This window comes from Scatophagus argus, chromosome 18, assembly GCF_020382885.2.
Source record: "Scatophagus argus isolate fScaArg1 chromosome 18, fScaArg1.pri, whole genome shotgun sequence".
Taxonomy (NCBI): domain Eukaryota; kingdom Metazoa; phylum Chordata; class Actinopteri; family Scatophagidae; genus Scatophagus; species Scatophagus argus.
This window is the reverse complement of record NC_058510.1, coordinates 12,994,700-13,005,475: the sequence shown is the minus strand read 5'-3', so window position 1 is coordinate 13,005,475 and position 10,776 is coordinate 12,994,700. Positions and strand designations below refer to the sequence as shown.

At 41.1% G+C, this 10,776-nt stretch overlaps 1 protein-coding gene across 2 annotated transcripts in view; it reads right to left on the bottom strand.

The window, feature by feature from the left end:
* Nucleotides 1–1,435: 1,435 nt before the first annotated feature.
* The window catches only part of LOC124049449 (cadherin-20-like), a 68,393-nt gene continuing 59,052 nt past the window's right edge, over nt 1,436–10,776 (bottom strand). For both annotated transcript variants that reach the window (XM_046371104.1, XM_046371105.1), the window contains 5 exons: nt 8,038–8,174; nt 6,685–6,806; nt 5,956–6,073; nt 5,252–5,503; nt 1,436–3,354 (listed from right to left, as the gene is read on the bottom strand). In XM_046371104.1, the coding sequence (XP_046227060.1) occupies nt 2,837–3,354; nt 5,252–5,503; nt 5,956–6,073; nt 6,685–6,806; nt 8,038–8,174 (1,147 nt within the window). In that variant the 3' untranslated portion in view covers nt 1,436–2,836. The remainder of the gene's footprint in view (nt 3,355–5,251; nt 5,504–5,955; nt 6,074–6,684; nt 6,807–8,037; nt 8,175–10,776) is intronic.

Genomic DNA, 10,776 nt, shown 5'->3' with positions numbered 1-10,776 from the left:
GGAGTTTGCATGTTCTCCCTGTGCCTGCGTGGGTTTTCTCCGGGTACTCCAGCTTCCTCCCACAATACCAAAAACATGCACATTAGGTTAATTGGCTACTCTAAATTGCCCCTAGGTGTGAGTGTGAGAGTGTGTGGTTGTTTGTCTTTGTGTGTTGGCCCTGCGATTGACTGGCGACCAGTCCAGGGTGTACCCCGCCTCTCACCCGTAGTCAGCTGGGATAGGCTCCACCTCCCCCGCGACCCTGACGGATAAGCGGTATAGAAAATGGATGGATGGATGCTCTACCAGGTGAGCTGCTGAGCTTGCCCCAACTTGGAAGACTGAAGATGTAAACTGGATGTTGTGAACAGCAAGGCTGACTAGAAGAACATTTAAACTTTGGAGTCCTTCATTTTGCTTGAAAATTGTAAAATTAAAAGCTGTATAAATTCATTTTTGAGGGCAGACAGACAACACAAATTTGATCATCAGAGTTGCTCCTCACAGTCCTACAAATGTTACCATCCTGTAGTGCAGTGATGAAACTGTTGCTGGTTGGTTGGAGGTTAGAAAGAGTTTCTTTAAAATCCCAACTATAATATGATGTAGAAACATAAAGATCGGTCTTTGTGGACTGTTAAAACAAAGAAAGAAAGATTAGAGAAAAACCTTTGGTGTGTAATTGAAGTGTTCTGCTCAGTATGAGGAGGATATGAATGTATTTAAGTAAAAAAAATTAAATCCTGGATGTATTATAGGCTCATCTTCTGTGCAATTTCATTGTTGAATGCCACCCACCAGGCAAGAAAGAGCCACTGATTTCTGCTGCTATTTGTTTTGAAAATGGAAATGGAAATTCATACTAGTGGAAAATACTCTAGACTGTAGATAATCACTTTGTTTCTTTTCTTTCTTTCTTTTTTCGGTGCACTTTTTTATTTTCTTGACTTTTCTCGTGTCTCACACTCTTTCATTTTCTTTTGACTTTCCTGTCCTTCATTGGAATCACTTTGACTGACATAAGCAATTAAGTTGAGCCTCTTGTTTATAATTGATTGATTCCCATTGGAAAATGTTCCATTTCCACACATGAATGTTACAATAAAAGCAGCCAGACGGAACGATTTTGCTGTGTGCTACCGAGGCTGGAGGCTCAGGTACAACCAGCAATGTGGGGATAAGCTTTTAATCAATGCTAGCCATTATAACTGCAAAACAAAATAAGTCAAGCAAGTTAAGAACTTTGAAGAAACTGAAAAGTGAATCAAGTGCAGAAACACTTGGGAGGACAATCCAACATATGATTGCATGATTCAGGGGATTCCATAATGCTCTTCACTACCAAAACCCACCCTGTATCAACTCTGAAATTTTGTCACCAAGATGTTCAGAGCATCTCTCTTCTTCTTCTTCTCACCTTAAGATGGTTATTAACACAAGGGAAGCAACATTATTTTTCTCCTTTTTATTACCAAGAATACAAAAAATATCTACATTCACATACCACTTACTGTAGCATGACTGACCACATAGATTTCAAGTAAATTTTACCCAATCAAATTATCAAAATGTACCATCACTTCTCTCACAGTTTGTAAAATCCTTATTTTACCTTGTGATGTTTGTGTTTTGCAGTTTTTTTTTCATCCAAAACATCCTTTTTTTGTCCTTTTTACATTTGGCACTTAATAAGATTATCAGTCCACAGGATTGGAGGATTAAGCCACATTTATGTGGTGGCAGAAAAGCAACCCAGTATCTCTATCAGGACAGATCAAGCCTCATTGCCGTCAGACTCTGTTTGGCACGGTGGTGGATCCAAAACTGAAAGGCGGCTTGGTCATGTGCTTGTCCAGGTACAGGGATAATGTGCATACCTGTGCCACACATCTTGAGTAACATTTAACCATCTGCTGGAATTGATCCAGTTCCATGAAAAGATGTTCAAAAATGGCTTCCCTCAAATCCTTATAAATGTATAACTGCTTCATGTTTTTTGGGAAAAAACAGACTTACAATACAAATAGTTCATAAATGATACAAAAACAATAATACAATAAACACATCAGCCTGGAAAACCCAAATGGGATTACACATTGCCATCTCCTTTGCATTTAGCGATGCATGGAAAACTTTTCTCACACAGACTGAAAACAAGGGCAGCTACACCATGTGGGTTACAACATATATGTGATCTTTTAGATTCCCTAACATAGCGGCAGTTTAAGTACAGTGTTGGTTTGAAGTACCCAAATAAGTTAGAAAAAAATATAAATACAGCACATGAAACAAAGAAATAAATTAAGACTTGCCACAGATGAAACAAAAGAGAATTTATCTCTGATTGCAGCAATGACTTTTCATTTTCAGTTTTCCTTCAGTGTTGTGGCTTGGGTCGTTTAAAAGCACAAACTCAGAACAGTGGATCAGCATTTCAGAGTTTGTCTCCCGTGGTGCTGTGAGTAAGGTAGTCTCTCTCTCTCGTTTTCATCTCTGGCATAAATCGCTGAACACTTTGAACCAAAGGGGCTCTGCCTGGTGCTGGGGCAGGCGGGGGAGTTAACATGTGCTTTGAAGCCATTCCTTTGCGGGCCTTGCAAGGCTGCCAATCCAGCTCGTCTCTGGGGGGAGATTTAAAACCAGCTCACACTGCTGCTGTGGGCATCTGGGGCCTTCAAGGCTGTGGAGAATCGAGGCTTCGGCAGGAATTCAAGTGCTAGCAGTCATGGATGTGAACATGAGCACATCCTGGCTTTATTGTGTGTTCCTTGTCATGGCTCTGATGTTTTTGTCTCTCTTTTTCTTTTTGTTGGTGAAACTGATCTCAAATTAAAAAGGCAAAGGTTCTGGTATTCTACCACATTGGAGGACTGTTTGTCTCCAGCACACCATACATCTCAGCCAATTTTTTGAAACGAGGTCCCCAGTCGTTGAGATAGTCGTACTCGTGGTCTGTATTGGATGTCCCCGACTGGAGTGAGCTGAGCGACTCAGCGACAGAACCTTCTCCCTCATAGGCGTAGGTCTGCAGGGAGTCGTAAGGTGGGGCGCACGGGTCCAAATCAGCCTCCAGGAGTTTCGCCAGCACATATCCATGGACATTACTGTCGCCGCCCCCGCCCATGACGCACGCCTGAGGGACGTAACGTGACAGGCTCTCAATCTCTGGCAGCATGTCCTGTCTCATCTTACCCAGGTGGTGGTGCGCCTCACGCGGGTTCCACATGGCGGCGATGTCAAAGGCCTCTGTGTCCTCCTCACCGCCACCTTCATCATCGTAGCGCACAATGTTCTCATGGACATTCTCCTCCTCGTCGCACAGGTAGGGCTTCTTCCGGTGGGTGCGCAGGGACAGCATGAGCAGAATCATCACTGGTCAAAAGAATAGATAAGAAACAGTCAGCACAGGGAGAATTTTATGGTTGTCAAACTTTCAATGGGAAGCAACTTGGCTAAAGAAGAAGAAAAGATTTTACGTGTTTGTACATCGGATTCAAAATGGATAAAATCTTAACTAATCATAAAGCTATTTTGATGCTGTGTTGTTTCTAATCTCATTTAGTAAGTAATTTATAAAGTAAAAATAAATATTTACTGGTTTTACCTTCCTTCATGTGAAAATTAAAACCTTACTTAATTAAAAACTCTTTTTCTCGCTTCTACATTATTGTGAATGAAATATTTGGGTTTTTGACTGTTGTATAATGTGAAAAGCAGCAATGCTAAGATGTAACTTTGGACCGAAAAGCATTTTTATTTTAACATTTCTACATTAAACCGTTGACTAAAAGAATGGCAAAAGAAGTTTTTTATAAAGTTTTTTTTTTTTAAGATTTTAAAGAATGTTGCTGCTGTTGTTTAAGCAATAAAAGACATGGACTCTCGTCATTCTCTTGACATTGGGTTTAAAATTTGGGGTCGGTCTGCATCTCTGAAAAAGCACGATGACCAGATTTCAAGAGTTATTTATTGGTTTTTCCATGAAAGAGTCTTACTTGCACGAATGACACATGAAGTCATTTTCCTGGTCAGAGTGTATGTCAAACTTTTGGAGGGTGAGCATCTGGGCAGCAGTAGGCCTTGATTAAAATCACTGCAACACTTTATTTACACCGTGACCTTTCAGCTGGAGATTGTTCTGCTTTTAGTTATTGGTGATAACTCTTCTAGTCTTAAAAACAATCCACCTTGAATATAAACATTAAATGTGCTTTTTGGGCCAAACTAATGAATGAGAATGTTACTAGGACATTGTTTAAAACATTTTATCGCCTCAGACGTAGACGGCACACATTACACTTGTTTACCTTATAAGAAGAGAATGGGGGTGGGTAGCACTTTGGTTTGTCTTGAAGCAAAAATCTGTCTTAAACCCAGTGAACTCCTGTGCTCGGTCTCTACACTGACAGTAGAAATTCTCAGTTTGACAAAAGAGGGTGCCACATGAGCATGAGAAGCAACCAGCTTCAGCTCCTGGTCTGATATCATTGGTGCAGGATTAAATATGGGTTTCTTTTTGCATCCTGGCAGAAGTCTAGCATTCATTAGCGCGGGCTGCCCTATAGCATCACACTTTTGTTTCCCCTGGAGGATGATACGGACCCACTTTATCTCTCCCTGCAGACCTGTAAGTGTGAGCAGGAGGGCTCAGCTGGTTGACTCACTCCATTCCACCGAGAGGCAGCAATAAATTTGGTTAAAACATCTTTGCTTGCTTTGAGTGTGAGCTCATTGTTTTGAGTAGACATTTAGAGTTTTGCTCCGTATTGCTTTTATTTTATCTAAAGGATTATTCAGTGATCTTTGGTATCAAATATTCAATTAATTACTAGTGTTTCCAAGTGGTATTATTGTTGACTGCTGTCACCAGGACAACCAGATCGCTTTCCATTTTCCTCAGAGTAGAAACTACCAACAACGCAGGACAAAAGTGTGAGTATTTTACTTAATCTATACTGGAAGCATGAAAGCAGAAATGGCACCAGCCTGCCAGTCTGACTGAATAGTCAGAATTACATTCCACCACTGGCTTCAAAAATTCCTAAGCGCTTTGTGCGGTAAATCTGCCACTTTATCATTGTAAATTGAATATGTGCAGTCTGGGAAAAGCTTGACAGGCATTAACAACAATAACAAAGTTAAAGCTGAAACCTATGAGATGAAATTTTAGCTGACATTGTTTCAGATTAAATATCATGACATGACAACAGGCCTCTGGCTCCTATTGGCTCCTATCTGCACATCCTTACAGCAGGGGGTCATAACTCACCCAGCAGGACAAAGATACATGCCAGGATGGCAATGAGAGCTCCTCTGCTCAGGCTTGCAGGCAGACTGTACGCCTCTGCATTGCATGACATGACGTTGCCCTCCTGGTCGCAGCTGCATACACGGATGGTCATTGTGCTGGTGCTGGTCTGGACCGGCTGCTCGCCGTCAGAGATGAAAATGGGCAAGTAGAAGACGGTCTGGTCATGCTGTGACCAGCCTCCGCGACGTGTCACGATCCACGCTGTGTTGTCTGGCAAGAGACAAAGAGGTCAGGGAAAGGATGAGACAACGTACAGAGACAAGGAATTTGGGATATTTTGTGCTCAGATCACTCATTTGTCAAAAGGTGATGTGATTATTACTGTAGTGTGGTTTGGACTGTGCTGTACAAGATAGTTCAAGAATTCAAAACAATTCACAGGTCCCATGTGTGTCAAGTCCTGGGGGGTAGACCAGGAACCTGGAATCCTCTTGCTGTAAAGTGACAGTGCTAACCACTGACCACTCACAAAGAAATGTCCTAGTTTAGCAGAGTAGACTGGCTGAAGATTGTATTTGGTAATCCAGTCGGATCTGGAGAAAAAAAGGCTGTATATACATCACAAAACATGTTCTGATCTGTTGATACCACAAAGCAGAGCTATAATTTATATGAAATACTACTGTACATGCTAAAACACTCAGACCTGATCTGTACTGTACCTCGGTTGTCTCTCAGGGTGAAGTTGGGGTTGTTGGCAGCCTCTGGAGCCAAGCTGTAGGAAAAGTGTTGCCCACCCAGGGGCTCGTCTGGATCCACTGCCATCACCTTCTGGATCAGCTGGATTACACCGACACACACAGTTAGATCCCAGAAGAACCACTGATACACATGTCATGTCTTTTTAGATAAAAATCACAGGATATCATAATATTGCAGATTTTGTTTGAAAGATTTAAACTTAGTATCATAATGTAACTTCATTCTTTACTTTCTTTTCTTTGTTCTCTTTGACTTGATGTTTACTTCTTACAGTGATGCTAACACAATCTTATGTAAACTGTAGTTAAGTACCACAGGTTCAGTGCATTTCAGAGTGAATGTTTTTCCTGATTTGTTAATGTGTAAGCAGCATTTTAATGTTGTAGTTAGTTGAGGTGGAGCTCATTTTAATTACTTAATTGGAACCTTAATGTATAACAGTGCGTCAGATTTTTTAATATGATGATAGATTTTATAATATATTTATGTAAAAGTAACTATGGCGAGATAAATGGAGTGTAATAAAAAGTTAGGTATTTTCCTCTGGGGTTTGGTGGAGTACAAGAATAAAGCAACAAAAACTGTACCTCATACTTGTACTACACATACTCAGTTTTCTTTACACCATTTCTCATTCTTCATGCTCTGATTTTTAATGCTGCCTTGTCAGACATTTGGTGTCTCTGTACCTGCCCTGCCTTGGCGTTTTCACACACATAAGCCTCCAAGTAGTGTGTCAGTGAGGGAGGATTGTCGTTCACGTCCAGGATCTTCACAGCCACTGACACGCTGGCTATCTGAGTGGGGTTATCTGCACAAACACATAAACACACATACAGTAGATGAATAAATTGGTGAGAAGCGGTAAGAGGTATTGATGGACTCTTTCCCTCTTAATCTTCCCGTCGTTTATAGTGAGCCTGCGGCACATTAGAGCTCCTTGCGCTTAGATTACAATTCTATTATTCTCCATTACCAACCATCAATTTGCATATCTTAACCAGCTGTGTAATAGGCAATGGAAAGGCAATTAGTGGGCAGTAACTACTTTCTCAGGTTTCATCACATGATCAATCAATCAATGGTTTGACTTTACTTCTGGAGGTCGAAGCTCCATGTGGCCTTGTGTTACCCTGTGTGTGTATGTGTGTGTGTGTGCGAGCGCATGTGTTTGAGGGTGAGGAAGAAGTACCTTTTGACATTCAGTTCAAGTCAGTGTGCTGTAACTATGCTCTGTTTCACTGAGGTGAACTGAAAAGTGAAAGTCTATTTGAGTTAAAGTACAACATAAATGCAGTTTAAAGTGCTTTACAGTGTAAAAGAAATTACTTCAGCAAATTAATCAGCTTTATTTTGTTCAAGCTAATTTTTCCTCATCTATACTGTTTCTGTCACTTCTCTCTGTCTCTTCATCCCATCCTACCTGTGTCCTTTCTCACCCTCTCCATCTTGTCACACTTTATTTAGCCACCAACGCGAAAAAGTTATTTAATTAGTCATTAATTAAATTACCATCTCTAGTCGAGTCTATCAAACAAAGACAAAGAGATAAACAAAGCAAAGGGAAGGGGATGAAGGTGACTTTTGGTGCTACCAGCTGTGTGCGGATCTGCAGGGTGTCTCCTGCTTTTCATTACATAACTCTGCAGGAGTTGTTTTCCAAAAAACAAAAATATGCAAAATCTGGTTAAATGACTTATAATGAATAAAAACCAAACCAGTTTGACTGCACACATGTGAGCATGCGCGCACACACACACACACACACACTCTCACATGCGCACACACACACAACACTAGAAATAATCAGTGAATATGTCATTATATTTGTGTACTTAATTGGGCCCAGCTGTAATTCATAAATGAGGACAATGTTTCTGGAACAGGGGCTGTATTATAGCTATAGATATTGTTATTGCACTGACATGAAATAAAGTAAAACCACAGTTCTTAGGTCTCTTTTATAGACAGAAATGACACTTAACATTGGAGATTTAACATGAGAAAGCCTCTCTCACTCTCTCTCTGTGTGTGAGACATACTCATCTCCATGGCGAGGACGGTAATGTTGTGCCAGCCGATCTCCTCTCGGTCCAGTGAACGCACCGTCATGATTGACCCAGAAGTGATTTCGATGTAAAAGAACTTGTCAGGGTCACTGGACCTCTCGATGGAATACCTGGTGACACAAAATGACATGTGCCACATGAATGTATAAGTGTTGAATAAAAGTACACCTTTCTGCGCTTTTGGGGAGCTTGTAATCTTATCTGAAGGAGGGTTGGGCACACACACACACACAGTATAACACGTGCAGCATGTGTGTATCTGTGAGATAAGGCGTCAGGCTGGCAGCTTCAGAAGTCACAATGAGGAGAGGAGCCGAGATAAGGCTTAATCAGAGCATCTGCGTCCTCTGCCAAACCGACGCCGGGGATACACAGACCTGCAGTGTGCCGCCTTGGCTCATCTCCTGCCACTGTCGGCTGTATTCCAAAATACTCTTCAGAGGACGACATGCAACTCACACATGTACACACACACTCCCACAGAGGAGGATGTAGAGCACATCCTCTTCCAGGCTGTGGAGCAGAAACCCGTTTATGTTACCGTGAGGTGTGTTCACACAGGGACTGATGTCAGCTGTAGCAGCTTCACTCTGCTCTCACCTGGAAGAAGTAAACATGTTTGTCTGCCTGTCTGAAAACTGATTAACTGATTAGAGCAGGTGTGTCAAACTCAATTTCATCACAAGTAACATCAGTATTTTGGCTGAGCTGGTTGTAACTGTAAGACTATATAAACGGTTCTGCTTGTTGTCATATTACATAATTGTCTCTCTATATAATATTAGAATAATAATTTAAAGGCTGTGTTTTTACTTCAGAAGTAAGGAGTTTGCGCATGTGTGTTTCGGGTTGTTTGCAATGTGTGTTTTGGACTGTTTGCCAACAGGGAACGTTTGTGACTGGCACATCCATGCCTTCAAGGATCTCCCTGAAAGATCCTCCTCCACAGTCATGAGGAGAGGCTGCTGTGTGTATGTATGTGTCAAATAGCAGGTGAAAGTGTGTGTGTGGTCCACATGCTTGCGTGGGTTCAGATGAATCTGCCAGTCATGCTACAGTACTGTCGGTAAAGGACAGAAAGATGTAAAATGGAAATGCAGCGGACAGATTCTGAAGGTCACCTGCTGCTTGTTATCTGTCATCTGCTGCTGTTGTTGCTGCTGCAGTATCTGGCCTCAGCTCTTCACTGTCATCCTGGGCTGATTCCTCAGCTATCAGCTACTTGTGCCGTAACTCTCCTCATGTTCCAAAACAGCTTTTTGAAAATCTCTCTCTGATTCACCGCCAGAATCCAGCGCCAACTCTGGGGATTCAGATTGGAGCTTTAGCCGCATCAGTGGCTGACTGCTCTGATTCACACTCTCTTCAGGAATGAGAAAGCTGTTGGTTAATTGTCATCAGTGGAGCTTCTGAGGCATCAAAGAGTATAGAGCAGTGGCTGGGACTATAAAAGAACGGTGATATAATGGCATGTAGTAAATTTAAATGAAATTTCAATTTAGAAGCAGATGACATACAGACCGAGCAGATGTGTTTCCTATCTTTTATTGGGCTAAACTAAATAAGAACCCTTTTCTGCCCTTTTGTCTTACTGCATATTTGACTCTGTATGAATATACTAAAAAGTTATTAGAATGGCATCATCTGTGGACGTCTCGATGTCTCATACTGACGTTCACACGAGGAGAGCAGCTAAGAACGTTTTCTCAAACACTGTACTTATGGACAATTTTTAGGCACTTTGCTAAAGCATTTGTGTTTTTTGCTGTTTAATACTTCAACATTTCAGAGACTATAATTGTTCTTTATACTCCACCACATTCATTGAATCTTTTGTTACTTTGGAGATTCATATTATTAATACAAGATGTAATCAACTCATCTTTATCGATTATGATCACTTTATTCATTTCTATTAAATGCAGACTCCTACTTGTAACAGTATCTGAGTATCTGTACATTGTTTTATTTCTACTTTTAGTTTAGCAAAAACATTGGGTACTTGCCCACCACTGCTGATGTATACCAGTTAAACTGTGGTAATAATTTAGTGGAATAATACATAATATTTGCTTTCTACCTTTTTATTTAAACGTGCTCTGTGGCGTTTTCTTCTAATCAAACAAATGTTTGCATTCAGTGTTTACATTGTTTGCATTTTTTCCTCAAGAAGTATTTTGGGATTGTTTACATCCATCCTTGTGTCTTTCTCTTTCCTGCATTTGCTGGCACGTTATTGCAAATTTGGCCTATTATGGTCTCCTGTTGATCGGTGCAATGGTGAAACACAGCTAGCCAGACTTTGCACTTGTGAGAATAAGCGAGACATGACCCACAGTAAAAGGGCTGTCCCTATCTCTTGCCAAAAAATCCGTGATGTCATATTTTTAGTTACGTAAATTACAGTTATGTGACACTTAACCTGTCAGGGAAAGGGAAATTGAAGAGGATTCATTAGTGAAATCTGACTCGTAGAAAACAGCGAAGTTTTGGACAAAACACTTCAATAAAGTGTGTCCTTGCAGATGTTTAGCAGCAAACACACACATGAGCAGCCACTGTGTCATCTACATCCATTTTCTGTGCGCTGCTCTAATCTTGGCTGTAAAATGGACAGCTGGGAAAGGGTGCAGCCTGGGCCATGTGAAACACTCATTTGCTGCCGCAGTCATTGATTCCTTCAGATGATTAATAGCCTAATCAAAAGCTTTA